Raw genomic sequence first — 21760 nt, forward strand, 5'->3', positions numbered from 1 at the left:
AGCCCGAGGGTCCAAAATAGAGGTAGCTGTTGTAGCATATTTAAACTGTGTTTTGACTACACCACCAAGCTTCTATCACCACCTTTTTCACAAGGTTATTGAAGAAAATTCACTGTGCCCCTTTTCCGCATGGCAAGAGGTTCATCCCCGTTTTGAGAGGGGATGAGACTTCCTAGACTTTTCTCTTCTCAGCTATGTAACACAGACGATGAAACCCTACTGAAATCTAACTGGGGCCTAACAGAAAACCCAGATAACACTCCTACAATAAAATGGCTGGTCACTACTATGTCTACACATTGTTGCTTAAAGCATAGTTGTACACGCCATCGTCTTGTGAAGAAAAGGCCCAGCTGAAAGAAAAAATAGCCAGCCCTTGCCAGCAAATGATTCCCAGGTTAGACTGTTATTACCTGAAATAAGACAACCAGTGGCCAAAATGGGTTCCATGCTCTTCTAAGTAAGAGTTACCACATGAGGCTTAGCAGAAGTGTAATCAAAAACAATCTTCATTAGCTCATAATGCCAATATTTGTGCATGGTGTGTGCAAGTCAAAAAGTACAAAGGAAACCAGGCATGGTTTCATTAAAGCTGGTAGAAACAGATGCTAAAAACCCTGAAGGTGTGTTAGCGAGGTTCGCTGTGTGAATCTGTAATGTAAAATATGTTGAGAACTGTTCATTACTGGTGGTTATTTGTTCTATTGGAGTGCCATCTGGTTGTTCTGCTGTGTCAGCTAATGATCATATTTCATGCTTTCATCTGAAGATGAATACAAGCAGAATGATAACGGCTACCCAACAGAGATATGTATTTGTATGGGATAAAGATAAGTGATCTTTGTAAAATAATTAAGTGTTGATGTGAGACCTTCCTTTTGTTTGTTTCAGAGAGGTGCGAGCTAAGATGGAATACAAATCACCTATTAGAAAGTCTTTAAACTGCACAGTAAATTCTCAGTTTTAGTTCTTAATTATTCTGATTGTGAACACACTTGTTTAGAGAATGGAAGGCTGCTGGTGTGAGCAAAAGTCATGATACTGGATGTATGTAGGTGATAAGAGAGGAGAAGAGTTTCATATTGCCTGAACACACTTTCATTGCACAAATAGGAGCTATTTAAATTCCACACTATTAAAGTGACAGAAATGTATTTATTGAATTCATACTATGTATGACCATTGCCTAGACCATAACTAATGTTAATATTAAACAGTTAGGAAGAAGATTTTGGTCTTCAACTACACTTTGTCTACATAAACTACATCAGAAAAATGACAAAACAAATCTAACATAAGATAATCAACAAGCTGCATGTACATAGTAAATACACTGTCATGCACAGTGGGTCTGGGTCATGGTGGCAGCAGGTAGCCTACAAGTCCTTTTCCCGAGCCAAAACCTCTGGTTCCCCCAAGGGGGATCCCAACATCCCTCACCAACTAGGATTAATAATCCCTCAACCTGGTCTGGGTCTGATGGGTCAGATGAACCCTACGGCATCCATGCAAGAGACTGAGCTCAGTTTGATCAGCCCAAAGAGCTGGTCCACTGTTCCATGACCTGGATGGAATCTGCATTGATTCTCTTGAATGAGGGGTTCAAATTGGCCATTTTTGTTGTACTCTGATTACAACAGTCTGGTCTTTTGCACAAAAACAGATAGATACATCTTTTGCCATTAAAATAGTAATGGATCTATAACAATGCATCTTTGGTGCAAGCTCCTCACATAGAAAAAACAGTAAATTGTGGAGTGTTGGGCTGCAGGCCGTACTCCCTTCAATCACCAAACTATCAAATCAATATAAGACAAACCACTCTCATCACATATATTACAAGTAACCTCAGATGAGTTTAAGAACTGTCTCCCCTTGTATGCATGTATTTTTGATTGTGAGTGATCTGTAATAATCTTTATAGGAATAATTTAAATTTGGTTAATTTAATAAGAATGTTATGTTTTGTTAAAATGTAGTTGTGATCTAGTATTTCTCTTCCTTATGTTGTATTTTTGGGGTTTTTATAAGCTCCCTCCTATTGAAAAATGGATGTAAAATATGCTTACACTCAAACATTTGTTTTTAATGTACATCTGTAGATGATGGGAAAGGCGTTTGTATTAAAGGAAAGTTAACAGGTAATTTTCCAATTGTTTGCATAATGCATGCACAGCAGGGCTGCCTCTGACAAATCGCCCACTTCTCATAATACATTAAAACAAATGATATCTTCATGATCATTAAACAAAATCATTTATTGTACATTTGGGAGCAGGGAGAAGAAATCCCAGCCTCACTTGTGGGGTGGAAGCAGCAGTTGAGATGGGTGATGGCCATATTTAATGTGTGTTTAATGTTAAGTATTTCTTTCCTTCCCATCATTCCACATGTTAACAGCACAGTTCTGAGCGCTGAATGTTTTTATTGCTGAAAAGAATTCACAGCTCTTTATCGGTGGTGGAGCCTGTCTGATTAAGTCATGGCCATTAGCATCATCACCATTAGGCTCCTGATGGCACGGGGAGTCGGCCTGCAGACGTTTACGATACCCACGGGACCCTCAGTCTGTGTATGTGTGTATCTGTGTGAGTGTTGTGGGAGTCAAAGCCTGAAAGCAGTGGAGACAGATTAGCTGTACAGATATAAAACACAGCTGCAGGACATAATGGTGTTGGGGGATCTGCACAGAGGTTGATGTCAGAGGTAAAATTTAAGACCTCAAATATCATTTCATGTGATGTGAAGCTGAATTTAAGGGTGCTGATATACAACTGTTGATTAAAGAGCATGTTATAAAGGCAAAATATGTTTGTCATACAGGAACCAAATTTTGCTTTGATTTTATGGCATGGTGGGTCTAACTTAGTGTCAACTGTGAGTGCAAGTAATTTAGTACAAAGAACACTGTCAATCCAGGCTACATCTTCTACACATTCACCATTTGCAGTATAATTCTTTTGTATTTCTTTGATGTTCTGTGCATATGGAACATTTTCAGACCCCTTGTCTTCTCCTCTTTAAAATTAAGATTCAAGGCACCTAAGATTTTTTATTTATTTTCTTTCTCATCAGTTTACACATAATCCTCCACAGTGACAAAGGAAAAACAATTTTAGGAGTGTTTTATCAAAACTAAAAGACAGAAATATCCCATTTATGTAAGTATTCAGACCCTTTGTTATGACATATTTAATTGAGGTCTGGTGCATCCTACTTCTATCAATGGTCCTTGAGGTGCTTCTACAACTTGATTGGAGTCCACCTGTGCTCAACTGAATTCATTGTACATTATTAGGAAAGGAACACACCTGTCTATATAGGGCGTCACAGTTGATGGCATATGGCAGAGTGAAGGCACAGACTTGGGGAAGGATACAAGAACATTTCTGCAGCACTGAAAGTGCCCAAGAGAACAAGCCTCCGTAACCAGGAAGCCAACAGTCACTATGAATGAAATACATAGTTCCCTTGTTTAGGTGGGTGAACTTTACAGAAGGATCAGCTTGAAATAGGATTCATTGAAATCAGTATGAACAGACTGACAACCCATGCACGTGGCTCATGACCTCAGCTCCACCTGATGCAACCAACACACAGACTTAATGATGTGCTGATGTATTTTACCAATCTGTTCTCTCAGTTTATTGATCCATTCATTTAGTTTATCAGTCCACAATTTAGTGATCGGTTCCCCCGGTTTATTCCTCCATTCACAAACCATTTCCACATCACTATTTTTTCTACCTCACCACTTTCTCCTGAAAATAATGCAATGTCATCACTTAGATCATGTCTCTGGAGAAGATTCACTTCTTTGGCCTTGCTGAACTACAAAAACACACAATCCCAGTCAGAGTGGTGTTACAGAGTGATGTTTCTTTTTCCATCACAAACAGTAGTTATAGTTGATGTAATATGATGTTTGACATTTTGAATAGCAAAGCCTGCTACATGTCCATGGATTTTTTTTCTGGATTGGTCTTTGCCCATGAAAAAGAACCAAGTAATTCTGCTAAAAGATTTGGTGGGCATCCAAGTCAAATCCAAGTCATCAAATCCAGATACCTCGCCAAGTGGGAACCAGATCAGAACCCAACCCTCGTTCTGTCAAAATAAGATTCAGTTAACAGACAGTGAAGAAATTCATGTGAACTTGGGCAAAGCTTATGATGCAGGGGTATCTTATGGGGTTGCTGCAGATTATGGGATGAGGGACGTTGCAACAGCCATTGAGTCCTTGTGTAACCACAGTAAGATCTTTGTTGCGTTCTCTGATGTAAGTCAAGCATGTTCTTAACCTATGTTGATTTTCATGGACACAATCTCTAGATGCAGCTCTGGAGTCGAGACCATCCCAGTTTTGTGATCTTGGGACTCCATCTCTGCTTTTTGCTGATGATGTAGTGCTGCTGTCTTCATCAACCTGTGGCCCCACAGACGTGGATGTTCCCTGAAATGTCCCTGCCCAAAGTGAAGTAGTTCTAAATGTGAATGCCATTGTACCTGCCTGTCGTGGTGAAGAGGGAGCTGAGTCTGAAGACTCAGGTTTACCACTTAATCTATGTTTCAAACCTCACCTATGGTCTTGAGCATTGGGTAGTAGACAAAAAGAAAAATTACATCACAGAAACACAAAACCAAAATGTATTTTCTTCACAGGGTGTCTGGGCTTATGCCTGACAGAAAGGGTGAGGAGCTCACACACATGGAAGGAGTTGGGAGTGGAACTGCTGCTCCTTAAAAGATGCTGCCTTAAAAGATGCCAAACAAGTTATTTTGGGTTTTTGATCAGGATTCCTCAGGGGAACCTCCCTGCAGAGGTTTTCCAGCCATGTCCAATTTGTATGACACCTCAAGCAGGCCAAGAACAAGCTGGCAGGAAAAAATATCCTTTCTGAACCAGCAATGGTAGGGATCATCAAGCTGGAACTGGAGGAAGGAGCTAGGATAGGTGGGAGTCTGGTCTACTTTGTTTAGCTTGCTACCACTGTGACTAGGAAAACAAATCAATAGTAGAAAATGGATTGATGGATGGGCATTAAATTCAATTTTGAGTTTATGATTATCCTGATTATGCAAAGAACATACATTGAAATTATGGAAATTCACACATTGGGTGTATTTAATATAAAATACCAAATGATAATATGGTACTGACTCTCATACTACAACTGGTAATAATACTACCACAATCTTTGTAATAATGGTAGTTTCAGTAGTATTTTTATTCTGGGGCTTAGTAGCGTTAGTGAGTTTAAAACATTTAGTTATTTCAACGTGTGGTGAGAGACAGTAAAGTTTGGAGAGATACAGTCATGGAATGATCTCACTGGTCCAGATCCAAATTTTAAATATGGATGTTTTGTTTACATGGTCTATGCCAGCCACAGTACAAAAATAAACGCAACCTGAGCCTTTCAACCAATACAATCCCAGAAGAACAATAACTCATTGTCACTGTTTTTCTGGAAATCGTCACACATTAAATTTTAACCCAAAATATCTGCTTGACCCCAAAATGATTTCTGATTTTCACAGACCTGTATTGGTACAATCCTGCTGCTAGGCCTCAGTAAGGGCCTGAATGGTAAATGTGGGCTGACAGCCGTGCAAATACCAACAGGCTGGAATGTTCTGGAATGGTCTCTGTCTACACAGCAGATGTTTGACCAAAGAACACGGCACTCCTCTAACCAGGTTGTGAGAGTGAGCCAAGAATGTGTGCATGTGTGTTTTCCTTAGTTTTGATCTGCATGAGCTACTGCTGTTGGTAATGATATGTGGTGTTAGCAGCTTTTCCTCACCTGGGGTTCATCACCAGCCGTCTGAAGAAGTAAGTCCAGGTGATGTAGTCCATTGCATCCTGTTTGGATGAGATGGTTCCTGCAGCAATCTCAGCATTCAGATGGTCTGACAGCACACTGAGGAGGCTAGGGATAGAACACACATATCACAGGAAGGTCACTTACAGATTCCAATTCAAAATTTTGTTTCAAAGGTATTTCAGATTATGGGCCTAATTATTATAATCCAGTAGGGCTGGATTTTCAACCTCAGTACTTTTTTTGTACAAGGAGAAATAAGTCTGTAGTTGGTGAATCGATTTGTTGATCAACGGCAAATTCTTCGCAGACAATTCCAATTAACAATTAATTGTTTAATTCACTTTTCAAGCAAAAACGTAATTGATGTGAGAATTTGGGCTATTTCTTGTTTTATATCATACAATTTTGGACTATTGGTCAGACAAAACAAAACAGCTGAATGTAAATGCCAATATTTTAGGTAAGTTTAATTTAGAACTAACACCTTTCCTGATCTGAAATGAAAAGTCTGTCGAGGTTACAAACTGTTTTTTGAAAAAGGAAATCTGGTGACACTTAGTTTGAGTCATTCTACATTAATGATTTTAATTGATTTTAATGTGTGCTACAACTATTTTTTCTCAGCTCCTTGAAAGTATTTTTTTTCTCACATCTGCCACAGCTTATTATGAATAACAATGTTCACCACAAATTCCAACTGCCTGCATCCTGTGCTTGCACTTTGGAATATGTGAAAACATGAAATGAAACATGAAGGTCATTAAAAGGTGTATGTGAAGTCAGTCATCCATATATTTCTCACTTTTAAAAAGTAAACATAGTGCATATTTATGATAGTAGGCTTTGTTAAGGATGTTGTAAACTTGATGGCAATTTGAGGGATGCATGCACTACATGGATGTAGAACAGGTGGGACTTGTTATTATTCAAAACCACTGCAGGTTTCATGAACACGATCTTGCTCATACAGGTATGTAAGCACATATTTAGAGCATGTTCTCTGCACAGGTAATTGGTCTTTGCCATAATGGACAATAATGTAGACAACAGACATGTAACTGTTACCTGGATTCAACAGGGAAAGGCTCATAGAGGAACTTCTTGTAGAAATCCTTCTTGATGTCATGGACAAGGATAACTGCTTTTCCCTGGTCATCAAATTGAGGTCGACCTGCTCGCCCCATCATCTGCAGAACATCTTCACACAGCACATACATCAAGCTGCTATCACATGAAAAGTGACTCTTTGTTGTCTCTTGGTCTGTAGTCCAGGACTGTTTCTACAAATGAGACTCTATTTCAAGGGACTATTAAATAAATAAATATGCATTATGTTACATCGATTACATTATAATGTAAAGGTCTGTCGAGGTAGAATAAAAAACAAATGTACTGTATGTGCAGATGAGAAAATAGTGAATGGACAAGAGTGTGTACCTGTAATGGGGTAGTCCACATAGCGCCTGGATTTGCCATCATAGTATTCAGTTCCCTTGACGACCACCAGGTGAGCGGGGAAATTCACCCCCCAGGCCAGAGTACTGGTGGCAATCAAAACCTGAGAAAACAGACAAGAGCTTAATTAAATGATATAACACAGGAGTGAACAAAACTACTCTAATAATCAAATTTGATTATTACTGAATGGAAATAAGACAATAGTAAATACTACAGTTGATGATATTGTTGAGGAAAATATGGGTAAAATGGGAATGTACATGCGGTGTATCTATCATATCTATAATGGTTTAATCTACATTCTGCTGTACAGCGCAGGTGTGTTACTGTCTCCATCTTCAATAAGCATCTGAAGGAAATATTTCAGGCATCTGCAGCAGATTTCACATATCTTTTCCTTTCACTTAACACACATGACATACATAAGGTAATAAAAAGACTTATAGTGTTGACTATGTTGCCCACCTACCCAATAAAAAGCTATTAAAATTGGCGACATCATAACTCCACAAAAATTAAATTTGTAATGCATTTCCTGGATCTCAAGGGCTTAACTCTTGTATGTATGAACAACTCTGACATTCAAATAAAGGACAGGGTGAAGAGCGTTTTGCTGACATCCGGTTTTGCATTTTAGCAATAAAATGTCATCAATCAAATTGCAAAACACAAAGGTAACCAACGTTATTTGCATGCAGGTCAGGTAGACATTATACATTTTGTGTACAGGATGAGGGGGTACCTGGATCTTGCAGTTGACAAACAGCTCTTCCACAGTCTTTCTGTCTCTCTCATGCAGGCCTGCATGATGCATGCCAATCCCAAAGGCCAACGTTAGCTTCAGGTTGGAATCCCTTACTGTGGCGATGATATCCTCGATCTACAGACAATTATAAACCAATTACAGGCACAAATGCAATTACAAACGGAGTGACCGACAATGACACAGCTGAGAGCTGACCTGCCAAAACATCTCACTGTAAACTATACCAAGTAGTAAAGATTCCAAGCTGGAGGTAAAGAAACTGCAAATGTGATAATATGAATATAAATAGTTTGCAATTTTGGGAAACATAATTATCAACTTTCTTAAACATAATTATCAACTTTCTTGCTGAGAGTTAGATGGGAACATTGAAATCACTATCATGTCTGTACAGTAAATATAAAGCTACAGCCAGTGCTCAGTAATCTTACATTTGCATAAAGACTGGAAACAAGGGGAAAACGCTAGCTCTGTCCAAAACAAACAAACAAAATCCACCTACTAAACCCCTAAAGCTCACTTACTGCCACGTTATATCTAGCTTGTTCAATCTGTACACAACCAGAAGTAGGGACATGTTGTTGTATTACATGACATTGTTGTAAGTACTCTTTCTAGGCCAGGAGCGGTAACTTCCACAAGTCTTCCCTGGGTGTATGGCAGGATGTCTGACTCTGTACAGACATGAGAGAGGTATCGATCTTCTCATCTAACTCTGGCCCTAACTTCTCCTAAAAAAAAATTAATTTAAAGCCAAGGGCCTATCGACACCTGTAGATAAATATGTAAAATGAAAAGTCAAGAACAGCCAGGAATTAGTCCCAAGTTACAGTAATTCAGCTGTAGACATATGGCATTTGCATGGTTCTCCTCTGGTTCCAGAAGGATTGGGGCATCTTGCCTTGTACTATACAGATCTGATGTCCTCCAGCCAACACAAACAGCCTCTGAGCTGAAGGCAAAAAAGTGCAGCCTGTGCTTTGCCAGAGTAAACAGAGATGAGTGAGTGGAGCAGAGCTGCAGGAGTAAACAACGCTGGACACAACAACTGGCTTCTGTGGTTATTATTTTTGTTCCTTGTATTTTGCAAATACTGTAAGTTTAAGATAAAGAATGGAAACAAAACTTAAATGCATTTTCCAGTAAGATAACCTTTGTACCAGTTAAATATCTATCATACACGGTGGACACAAAATCATCAGTTACATCTGCATTTTTGAAAACATTTGATTTTCGGATAAACATTCAGCTCAGCATATGATACATTGAACAAAGAAAAATACCCCTCACAAAATTGGATGTTTCTCATTAGAAGCAATGATTCTAACTGCAGTGTTTCTTTCAAAATTAGGATATGAGTTAGTAATAAGTAAGAGAATGGAAGGTGGAAGTGAAAATCCAGCCCTGGGAGAACAAGCCGGGGGTTTCAGGCAGCAGCAGAGGAAAGAAAGAGCTGTCAGATCGGAGAGGGGATTTGGGGCAGTGGGTGACCCCCGGTGAGAGTTAAGCAACTATCGCCAGACGCCTGTCAGTCAAACAGCAGGGGGCGGGGAGCTGCTACACGGGCCAGCGCAGAGAAGCAGCAGGCAGCAGCATATATCAGCGGAACACACACAGAGGCCGGGGACGCTGTGTGCACACATATAGAAACTAGGCCTTCGTTATGAGACTGTACATATTTGCATTGAGACAAGGTATCTGAAGGGTTCAGGAAATCAGATTCACGACTGTGTAAGATTCCACATGTACCATTTTAAAACTTGAACATATCATAGTGGAATTAATAATGGTATACTTACAGTAAACAAGGAAGGTGATGATTGAAATGTTTGTCAGGAAGTGACTTTTTTCAACTAGCCTTAAGTTATTGCTGCCAAATTATAGCAAAGATTAGGATCATATTAGTTTAGACAGAATGAACCATAGCTTTCTCACCACTTTCAGCTCCCCAGCAGTGTCTAATGGATGCAATGTGCATTACACCCCCCAATTCAAAGCTGTATCTAAAGTTTGTCCTCAGGGTGGGGCAACAGGAAAGTGCGATATTTTGTATGCCATGCCAACGTTTTGATGAGAGGATGGCACAAGACTTCATGGATAGCCCAGAATGCATTAATTCATTACATTTTCATTGTACACTATTTGTGTTGGATATCAGTTAGTTCGCAGTTGATAGTGTTGTAATAATACTAGCATACTTTTCAAACGTGAACCCTGAGGAGTCATTTGCTCCCATCTTGACCTGATCCTAAGGTATGTAGAGACAATATAATGGAGGATGAAACAGACTTTTCCGGCACAAGGCTTGAATTCCATCTGTAATTACGCTTAAACCGGCACTTAAACAGAGAAACAGAGCATCAGCACAATTCACAGACGTAAAGGAAATGCATGAGAATGACAGATGCAACAACTGCATCAGCTCTCTACAGTCATGGCTATAGCAGGGTCCCTGAGTCTGATGTTGCTCACCACAGAGATTAATAACTGCCTACGCGAGCTAAAGAACAAAGTTGAGCAGTCAGAGGTGATCCCACTCGATGCTCATGGTTTCTCATCTCGATTGATCGATTGTAGCCGAATGCAGGTTGTAGCTGCAGTAGCTATTATGTGTTAGACCTCGTCTTCACAGGAGCTGTTTGAGTTGTGTTTTTCAGGTCTTCTGTCTAACGTGTGGCTGATGGAACAGACACGCTTCTGTTTCAATCAATCCAGCTGTCTACACAGGCTGCATAACAGCTCACATTTCACTTGCACTATACTGTGTGTGCGTGAAGACATATTTTTTTGTTTAAATCTATTTTCTTCCATTTCACACACAGTAACTGTGTTGGATTTGCTGGCAAATGCTGGGTGACCTACACTCAGTACTGCGCCTGAACATATCCTGTGCAGTCACAGGCGGAGCACAGAAGCTGCTGCTGCTCAGCTAATATCCTTCATGCTATGCCTACTGTGCACACACGGTGTTAGCGTACCTCCCTCTCGTCCTGGTGCAGCCACTGTTTGGGGTTGTCCTCTGTGGCCAGGTAGGCGATGAGGTCCAGGGCGGTCAGTCGAGTTTGTCGTCGTGATGACACAAAAATCAGCACTGGTTTGGCCGGTGAGTGGCTGCGTATTGCTGTATAGATAATTTCAAAATAAATACAAGTATTGGTTTGTATTTTTTTTTTTTAAAGAGAACTCAGTCAACTGCTCCAGTAACTGTTTCAGAATCATTTTGGGTACTATCCTGCAAGTGTTTGTTAATGCCTTTTCCTCTGGCTGCAGCTGCATGCAGACATTCAAAGGATAAAAGGGGTGTTCTACAGTTTCTTTCTGTCATCCAACAATGCGTCAGTCTCAATACCTTCTGACGTCGCTACCCTGTCTGTGGCGCTCAGACCCACCGGTTCCTATCCAAGATGAATCTTTAAAAACACCTCACAACTATATAATACAGTTCATTATTTAAAGAGGAAAATTCATAAAACTGCTTTTCACTGTACGATTTTTTTTTTACAAAGATTACACAAACACAAGGAAATAGTGCATTTGTTTGGGACTATTTTCGGCTGTAGATTGATACACATTTAGGGCTATAGTGAGTATCTGTGGCAGCAGGACAGTGCATGGGGGGATTAAGTGAAAATAAAATACAGTGTGTGTATTCATGGTAATGAAGGAGCATGTCACCCAGTACTGTGTGGCTCATTGATGTGTTTTAATAGTTCTTGGACAACAATGGAGCTCCAAGGCACAGAGGAATAAGATATCAGGCTTTGACCCAAACACAATACTTTTTAGTATGTTGGTTTCAGACTCTAGGTGGGATTTGCTGACAATGGTGACAGTCTGTTGGAAAACAAAATATTGCCACTAGCCTTACCCTTTAAGGCTGTCAGGTAGATCAGCAATATACAACAACCACATTCAAATTTGCACTGAAGACACATCACGTGGTTTGGGTCAAACAGTCCACATGCACTGTGTAAAGCAGCTAACTTTTTTCTCTTTTTTTGCACAATTTGTTGCAGTAGCGAAATATTTCAAACTTACATTTTTAGAAATATTTGCATGAAATATACTAGGTCCTCTACATTGAATAAAGAAAACTGAAAAAGGTAATTTTATTATGTGAACAAAACTAATAAAAAAGGGTGTACAAAAATATGTATACCCTTGTGTCATCAGATATGAATTGTGCCAGTGAGAAATATCTGCTGCTCAGATCTCACATTTCATTCAAAGCTACAGATATGGACATTCATTACTATATGAAACTGTTTTATTTTTTTCTTGTTCAGTCAACAAAAGAGGAGGGAGGATCATGACGAGTACTGATTCAAATTCTGAAAACAAATTCTGAAAACATGTCAAATGTGATGTTTAATGGATAACTTTAGAGACCTGGTCTTAAAAAAGTTTCATGTTCCCCTTAATTTATGTGAAATACACACAGGGATTGCATATTGTATTATTATGTTAACATAACAGAAAACACTAGATTTTAAATCATCTTTGTGCTGTTGTGAGTTTACCCACTGCCTGCTGCATGAAAAGCCACCAACAAATCAAATGTGCCAATAGAATATAAGCATGTGTAAATCATGTGTACGTGTGGATCTATACCTTGGAAGGTAGGCTTGTTCATGCTGGCCATGCGGGGGCAGTAGTGTTGACCTGGGAAACCATGGATGTGAACTTCCAGCGGTACGGGCCGAACAGACGGACGGAAGTTAAACAAACCCACCTGTTACACAGAGAGGAGGGGAGGGGGAGGGAAGAGAAAGAAAAAAGAGAAGAGATTTAATGTGAGCAGCTGGCATCATGAAGCCCCATCTGGCTGTAATGTAAACTGTCTGTCGCTGTCACCGCGGCACAGAGCAGCAGGTCACTGCTGGACTCTGCAGTGTTATGTTTAACCTTTGATGTGTCTGCTGTGTTTATTGTGTGATAAGGTGATATGGTGCCGTGTGTGAACCCAACTGAACCCAAAGTGTGTTCTAGCACGTTGTGAAGAGTGTGGTCCATTATTTGGTGTGTATTGTGGTGAGGGCTGCGGCGTGTCTGCAGACATCTTAAAAGCCTGGATAATGGATTGGCCAGCTACAAATCAGCAGCTCAATTCCAACAGCAGCCAGCCAGTCAGATTTATGGATGGCAGACAGCCAATCTGGTTTGTTAACACTGTCTCTCTACAGCTCTGGCAGCACAGCAAAAGTCAAGATACAATACCACTAGAATCTCATGATATCTTGACCAGTAGTAATGGCCCAAAAGAGAAAAAATGAACACTGTAATTTTAATCTTGTAATTTTGACGCATATATGTATAAATACACACACGTATACCAAACCAAATCTAGAAAGTAATTGTGCAATTTCCCTTGCCCATGGACATTTGAGCAATAATAAAATATTCGTTTATCTCAGTCCTGCAGCATGCCACTCTTCTATCTTGCACATCCCATCCCTTATCACCACATTCTGAAAATTTTGGGGTCATTTTATGCTCACCTAAAAACAACAACAACAAAACAACAAATAGCCTTCTTCTGCAATTTATCACTTTTTGTTTGCAAAGTCAAAGTCAAAGCACAGCCTTATTTAGAACAGTCCACTGAGCCCTACCAGCAGAGTCCGATTGATTCTTATCTTATCCTAAATATCAATAATTCTCAACACAAACTTATCTCAACTGAAATACACCTTTGTTTTAGTGGGTGTCTTCACCTCAGTTGACCACAAGGGGCAGTGAACTCATTCTGACTTGGCACAACACTAAGAGGCTTCAGATAAAGACGTTGTACTCACAGACTTACTTGAAAAAACCAAACAAAGGTGAGACTCATGCTTTATCAGAAGTGTACCAGAATTTCTCAAACAGTGTGTTACAGTTTTACAGGAGAAAAAACATGATACGGAATAACTGGTGGATGAGTTAATATCCCTCTGATAAAGGGCAGCACACAGATGCTTCCCTGTGCTCTTCTATGGAAAGCCAATCCCTAATGGGGCAACCAAGATACCTTCAAATGGACCCAAGAGGAATTCTGATCAAATAGAAGTGGCAGAAAAAAGGTATTCATTATGAATTCAGAAGGTAAAACGTAGTCCTTTCAAATGAAAGTTTCAGAGCCATATCTGTCCAAAGACAGCTTGAAATTTCATTTCATCAGAGAACATACTGCACAAAAATGAACAGATCTTAATCCCATTTTTAACATCTGTTTTGGCCTGTATACACGGTAAACACAGACAGGCCCAATCTTAAAATACTGGTCAAAGCAAGAGAAATAGAACCAGAAAGCAGTTTCTAGCATATGATAGGAATGGACAATAAAACAGACCCTAACAACACTCTGCTTTGATGCATTTTTTCAAACTGACAGACTGCAGCTTACATGAATCTACATGGAGATGTGTGACCTATCAGTATTGACATTCAGAATAAAAAGATATCCATCGAATCATTCCAGTAAGTCGTCTTTGTATCATTCTGATGCTCCTCTCTGCTTCAAGCTGCCAGGCCAGCTCATCCATCTGCATCGCTACAGTCATTCCTGATGATGAGAACTTAAGCATGCAATCCAGACACAGGCTGCAAATGATTAAACAGACATACTACAACATTAACTCCAGGACAAATGTATCTGTTTATCTTAATTGCAAGCATTACATCCATTCAATCAGATAAGAAGAGGCTGGCAATAAATGAACTGTAAAAACACTGTGGTTTCTGGCTGGCCTCATCGCAGCAGTGTTCTTGGTACACAAAGCCAATCTGACTACTCCTGAAACAGGGGATCTTATGAAGATGATCCCTCTGAGCAAACAACAAGGGGTCAGAAGGCAAGAGGAATACAAGGACAAAAACTTTTGAGCCATGTTCTGATAAGGACAGTAAAAGACTTGTATTGCTGTGTGTTTTGGTGCCATGATGGATAACTGACCTGTCCGATTCCCAGCCAGTCGGCGAGGTCTCGAGCGTTGGCCAGAGCTGTGGACAGACCAACTACTCTGACAGTCTTAGAGGTGTGAGAGGAAATGAAGTTGGTCCTGGATACGATGACCTCCAACACTGGACCCCTGTCTTCACCTGGAAACAGACCAATCAGAGTGTTTAGTGTGTTCACACTGGTATGGGTTTTCTCAAAACCAAGAATTTGGATACGGAAATATAGCCTCTGATAAGACAGTAGCATGCATAATATTTTGTATTTCATGCCTTTTGACAAAAGCTTCTCTCTGTGCAGTATAAAGGAAATTAATGTTATGGAAATGTAATGTAATGTATTTAACCTCAACTGTAGCTCGACAGCGAGCTGTTAATCAGGCTGTTATTTCGCTTCAGAGCGAGCCAGGCAGGGCTGCTTTGCACATCAGTTTATTCCAGCTGAGACTGCACCGTTATCTGCAGGCTCTGTTGAGGTCAAGCGCCTTTTCTCTTGTGGCATTTCATCCATTCATGTGCTCGTACGTATGAACGTGAAACTGCACAGCTGGTGACTAAAAAGACGTTTTTGGAAATAAAACTGTCCAAATCAAACATTTCAGAAACAAAGTTGAGGAATATTTACAGCAACGAAAACCTTAGATAGGCTTGAGATTATACAGTTGTGGTCAACATTATTGGCACCCTTGAATTTTTGGTTTAAGATGTACAATATCTTCAGAAATAAAAGTTGATGATGTCTAAGATTAATAAAAAATACATATGATTTGTTGAATGACTTTTTGTTGCACTCTTGTGTAGCTCTCTCTCTCGCCAAGAGGTTCATTCTTCCTTTCAACCAGTCTTTTGTGCTTTTGGATGAGTGCTTCACTCTTTATCATGCTGGAGGACAGATGAACTTTGACCAAAACCCAGTTTTCTTAAACTGGGTAGCACATTTTGATTCCATAAACAAAGTATTGACTTCGAGTACCATAGACGCAGAAAATTAACCTGATGGTCTGCACTGCTAAAGAGCTCTACTTTGGCTTTCTCTGTCCACAGACCACAGGTCCAGAATGATTGTTGCTTGTCAATCGTGCCATTTTATGTCTTTCTTTCAGCAGTGAGGTCATTCTTGCCCTTCACATATAAAGTCCTTCTTGGTTTAGTCTGCGGACTATGATGGGGTTGAAACCTTCAGTCCAGATTGCTCCAGGTCAGTCTCCAGCTCTGTGGATGTATTCATTGTGTTTTTTTGCACCAAGCTTTGATGACTCATCGATCTTCCTCTTTTTCCAGCGTCCCGAGAGGTTCTTGACAGTTCCTTGAGTGGCAAACGTCTTAATAACTTTGCACACTGTTGAAAGAGGGAGGTAAGATCTTTGGAGATGCCCTTGAACCCTTTCAAATTCTTGTGCTTGGTGATAATAACATTCATGATACTCTCAGACATCTCTCTTGTCTTCACCGTTGTGAAAACAAGGAACAAGGATGTGAAGCCTTTTCAAGCATTAAAGCCACCCTTCATTGATTAATTCAAGTCATGTGAAAACTGAAAATGTATCACAGCTGAGTGTCATCGAGTTCTTTGTTTTTCAACTGATGAGGATTCCATGGTGCCAATGCTTTTTCCTCCTATTGCATTTTAAAATCTTTATTGTTTTATTCTTTCCTGTTCTGTGTCAAACCTAAGTGGCTGTAGACCAAAGCTGTTTGACTACACACTTTAATTTGAGGAGAGATTGTACATGATGTACTCAAAATCCAAGGGTGCCTATAAGACCGCAACTGTACGCCCTACAGAACGTCACCCATTCACACACAGACTCCTGCAGGTGTGCTACGGTCTCTTACCCAGCAGGTGGATCTCATCGATGATGAGAATAGCTACTTTCTGAACGTAGCTTCGGTTCTGCCAGCTTCTGCTCACTCCATCCCACTTCTCTGGTGTGGTGACGATGAGGTCAGCCTGTGCTATAGCTCTCATGTCTGGTGTCACATCACCTGTCAGCTCCACCACTCTACACACAGATAATAACAAGAAAACACTTTCAGACTGCTCATTTCTGTCATTATTCTTAAATTAAATAATGTTTTTCTTTTAATCTGTAAAAACTGTAATGCTGTTTTACAAAGTGATTTGTCAGGTTTGACCCAAACCCTACATATGACAGAAGTTCATGCCAATTGGGTGGTGTCTGTTCTCACTTACTTCTTCCCTAGTTTCTCTTCAATTCTGACCTTCCAGTCCTCAATCCTCTCTCTGACCAGGGCTTTGAGGGGGGCAATGTACACCACCTGAAAACACAGCAACAAAGCTTCTTAACAGGTTTTCTAAATAATACAGATAATAAAGTAGATATTTTATAATAAGGTCAAGACAAACGCTCAGATTGCTTTCTGACAAAAACTGGGTAAATATCTCAAAGGTGAAGCTATGTATAATGTTAGATTTCTACCTTGTGTATGTGTTCCAAAAATGTGTTGATTCATCAGAAACCCAGTGCACAAGGTCATTGAAAATCCATGCCAGCCATAACTTATAAGTTGGTCCAAAAAAAAGATGAACCAACAACAAAAACTTACTAAAAGGACTCTCCAAAACTATGAAACAGGTGCAACACAGAAACAATGTTTCTGTGTTGCACCTGACTGAAAGAGAATGACTGCCTCACAGCTGTATGCCCCCACCAACCAGCCAAGTTGAAGTTTACATCAAGGCCAGTCCGACTCATATATGTTGTGAAGACTTGGAAGGAATTTAATTAAAAGTAGTGGTTAAGTGTGGTTTCTTATGCACTCAGTACTTGTGTTGACCAACAGGAAAGACTGCAACAAGTCAGTACATTCCTAAAACAAATGACCCCAGATGGAGCCAGCTAGACAAACCTTAGAGGTTGGATACTTGTTGAAGACCCGGAACATGGCCATCTCTGCTGCAATGGTTTTACCAGAGCCTGTTGGGGCCCCCAGCAGAACGTTTGTGTCAGTGTGATACAGCGTGTGGAAGATCTGAGTCTGGATGGGGTTGAAGTGGGTAAACTTGTACAGGCCCTCATACGCTCGGTTACCCAGAGCTGTCACCGGCAACGGCTGCAGGTCCAGCAGCTCTGAGAGGGAAAGCATGATGGGAGGAGATGATCACAAAACCACATTTATGACAGCAAAAAGTGGGCTACACCAACAAAAGAATACAGTATGTATGTCAAGAACTTTAACTGAAGGTGACACCTCCTGTAAAACAAATGTTTTATACAAACATTTTACATTTATTCCCATCAAAATGTTGAGTCCACAACTAAGCAAGACAGCATAAGCACAGAACATAAAAATAAAGGTTCAGAACAATAAAAATGACTCCACATCCTTCAGCTTCTTTAAGTTCAGTACAAAGAACACTCTTTTATCAAGCTGAAAACTGAAGATCAAGCATGAAATAAAAAATCTTTATGGTAAACACATTTGCCAAGATATAGATTCACAATTCACTTGTTTACACTGGAAATTACTTTTTTGTGTTGTTTTAAAGATATTAAAACAAAACCGCCATTTCTTTCAGAAACAAGTACACATAATAAAGACAGACAGGAAAACAAATAAAGCACCCCCTACCAGCCCCCCCACATAGCCCTGGTATGATTTATTTCTTCCTAAATAACAATTGAAAAATAGAAAAAATAAAATTCAATCAAGTCAGTTGTGAGGTTTTAATGTATGTTAATAAAGTATAATATACATATTGTGTAACTTAAAGGAGCATAGGAGGACAAGTTTCCATATTAATTCACTAGCCAAGGGGATGATGATACAATGATGGTACTTTTTAGATTTTTTTGGAAGTTTCTGCCTGCAATCATATACATGAAATATCTTGTGCAATATTACTGTTTCATTCTCTTTAAAGTACTCAACCTATGCATGTATACTTTTTTATACTGTGACACATATATATTTATGACTGTGCAATGGAGTAAACACCGGACTAAACTTATCCATATCCACCTTGTGCAATTTCAATCCATGTGCAATTTCTATTACGGTAACTGAAATTCTTGTTCAATTTTTGGAAGTAAATTTGTTTATGGCAATATTTTTTACATAATTTTACAGGGACCATGTCCCTGTAGTGTTGATTTACCTGGAAACCCTCAGGACGGAACACCCGTACCGGACATTCTCGCTTAATTGAAGGTTAAATCAAAGGTGACACGGCCAGTGGTGGATAGAACGGAAGTACGGGGTCTTTATGTGAAGAACATTTCCTTTTATTGTCTGGGTGGATGTCACATTGTTGTTTTTGTTTCTTTCTTCCTGTGAATGTAGGTCTTTTACTAGTCAGCTATGGTGTGCTATATGTTGCTGTACTGTTTCATATTATTCATTAAACTGTTTTGAGGAAAGAGTGGAGCTGCACCCCTTGCTTTGTGGTCGAACTCAGTTTTTCTCTTGATTGGAGAATCAATTACCCTTACATTCAAAGAAATAACTTTCAGTTGGCTACCTTAAAGAAGGTGAAAAATAATATACCTTAGAGCTTAAAAACAGATGGAGGACTGTGAGTATGACAATATTGGAGAACAAAACCATGCCATATCCCCATACGAAATACCCTTAAACACTAATAACACTCCTTACTTAAACAAGCAGTGGGTGGACTGCTCTCTGTTAGGGCTTGTAACAGTTAAAGAGAGATGTTCTAAGCATCAAACCACATTAGTTAAGAATTGTAGATTCTATAGCCTCTGATTAGGGACAATAATGAATGTAAACCTGATCTAACAACATGAACACAGTTCACATCATGAATCAAACATGGTATAAAACACTACTGGGGGTGATGTTAGGACATACAGGTAAAGATAAATGAGGTTATTAGTTACCGGGAGTTAACAAAAAAAGTCAACATAAAAAAAAAGATCTAAGATGATCAAATTCACTACAGAGATTACACAGAGCAGACATCAGGCATAAATAGACTATGCCAATGTTTAAAGCCTTAATTTCCAGACAAAGAAATGATGTATTACTGGTTTTATATGGTGCATGTGTGCGTCTATGTGCATTAAGGCATGAGTATGTATATGCAAGGATTGGGTGTAATATGATCATTGCAGATTATTGTTTTGGTTTTCAATTACAGTATAGTTAGAGACTAATCAAGACTTGGGTCAAGTTCTGTGATTGGCCACCAAAAACACTTGGAAAACAGATCAACAAGATGTTCTGCTCTAGTCCCACAATCATAAAAACAGAGACAATCTAACTAAAAGATAGGGAACAGAGCAAGGGTGGGACACAATGCGAGTCTGTAAAGTGATAATATTCACATTGCTTATTTCAGCAGTAGGATTGGATGTGTGCCACATGAGTTATGACTCAACCTTGAAATATCAGCTTACCACCCAGCAGACCATTCTTCCTTGACAATTTTATATGCAACAAGACCAGCGGCAATCAAACAAGCTGATCAAATATCTCACTAAAATCAAGGGTCGAGCCTTTCATTTTCACTGCTTACGTATTGCATGTGACCTGAGCTGGTCAAAATCAGGATAGGCAATATGATAACACAGTAAGAGCACAGCATTAACATGAGACATTTTTCTAACCCTGTTCATTTTCAGGTCATAATGATTTGGTTAGAGTATGATGACCTTTTGTTCCTGCTTCTAAACTGAGAAGGCTCAAGCAGAGCTAGTTGGTAGGCTGTTTTACCAGCAACAGTAGTGAGCAGTTGGGTATTAACAGGTGCCTACGAAATGTCAAGTCAAAAGTGCATGGGGGCGTCTTTTATGTTGTATTCATCAGCAGATATCAGCCACTCTATTTCCTCGTCTTGATTGTGCTGTTTCTATTTTAGTTAGCGAGGATTGGATGGTAGCTGTTTTTCTGTCTATCAGTTTAGTTATTTCTTCCTTGCGTTCTCGGATGGCTGACGTAGGGTCGGGATTTCCCTCTTTTCCTGAGTCAGTCACTGCTTTACGAGGGCGAGCAGGTCTGGTTGTTCGTTTTGTCAAGGGTAAGGTATCCTTCATACCACTAGGAATGTACAGTCCCATGTGCTGTTGGCAGAGAAAGCTTGGTTTGAAAGTTTAAGGAACACGGTTTTGACAATAAAATTTCAAAATAAAGGCAACTAGTGAGGCAAATATGTGGAACTCTTGTTTGCATGTCCTTCATCGATGGCTGCAAACTTTCCTGTTAGTTCTGGTGTTGGTCTCCACCAGCTCTTGTGGGGAATATGGCTCGTTAGCGAGCTGGAGTTCATAGGCTAGTCATCATGACACGAATGCCATCTACAAGGCAGAAACCGCTAATTACAATAACTCGAATAAAGAATGAATGAGGCATAATTTTCTACCTTTTCAGGGGGCAGGACATATGAAAAAACTGATTAAAGCTGAGTTTCTCTTCTGTTTTCTCTATCAGTGTCTGGGTGATTATCTTCTAAATCTCTGCACTCTAATATTATCAATAATTAACCATATATCTGATGCTTGATTACTTTGAGGATAGTATTCTGGTGGACTTGCCAAGGCATTATATGTTCTGATGTGATCTCATGTTCTTCACGTGTCTCCATTTAAAATCAAACATCAGATTTCTTTTTGATATGTATATAATAGAACATGACAAACTGAGACTTTCATACAAGATTATCAATGGAAAACTGGAGATGCTGATCAAACAATGCCCTCGCATCCGCCTGTGATATGATCTCTTCTGTGCTATGGGGTTTTTTCCTGATAGCTGCTGTAATTGCAGCTGCTCTTACTGAGGGGAAATGTGG

At 39.6% G+C, this 21760-nt stretch overlaps 1 protein-coding gene across 1 annotated transcript in view; it reads right to left on the minus strand.

Moving 5' to 3' along the window:
- The window catches only part of ascc3 (activating signal cointegrator 1 complex subunit 3), a 150088-nt gene that overhangs the window by 18750 nt on the left and 109578 nt on the right, over nucleotides 1-21760 (minus strand). Inside the window, exons 25-34 of the mRNA XM_041942373.1 lie at nucleotides 17860-18080; nucleotides 17183-17268; nucleotides 16825-16991; nucleotides 14987-15132; nucleotides 12664-12784; nucleotides 11031-11173; nucleotides 8029-8166; nucleotides 7266-7386; nucleotides 6894-7026; nucleotides 5808-5933 (exon numbers count right to left, since the gene is read on the minus strand). Coding sequence (XP_041798307.1) covers nucleotides 5808-5933; nucleotides 6894-7026; nucleotides 7266-7386; nucleotides 8029-8166; nucleotides 11031-11173; nucleotides 12664-12784; nucleotides 14987-15132; nucleotides 16825-16991; nucleotides 17183-17268; nucleotides 17860-18080 — 1402 coding nt within the window. The remainder of the gene's footprint in view (nucleotides 1-5807; nucleotides 5934-6893; nucleotides 7027-7265; nucleotides 7387-8028; nucleotides 8167-11030; nucleotides 11174-12663; nucleotides 12785-14986; nucleotides 15133-16824; nucleotides 16992-17182; nucleotides 17269-17859; nucleotides 18081-21760) is intronic.

The sequence above is a fragment of the Chelmon rostratus genome, chromosome 8, assembly GCF_017976325.1.
Source record: "Chelmon rostratus isolate fCheRos1 chromosome 8, fCheRos1.pri, whole genome shotgun sequence".
NCBI lineage: Eukaryota > Metazoa > Chordata > Actinopteri > Chaetodontiformes > Chaetodontidae > Chelmon > Chelmon rostratus.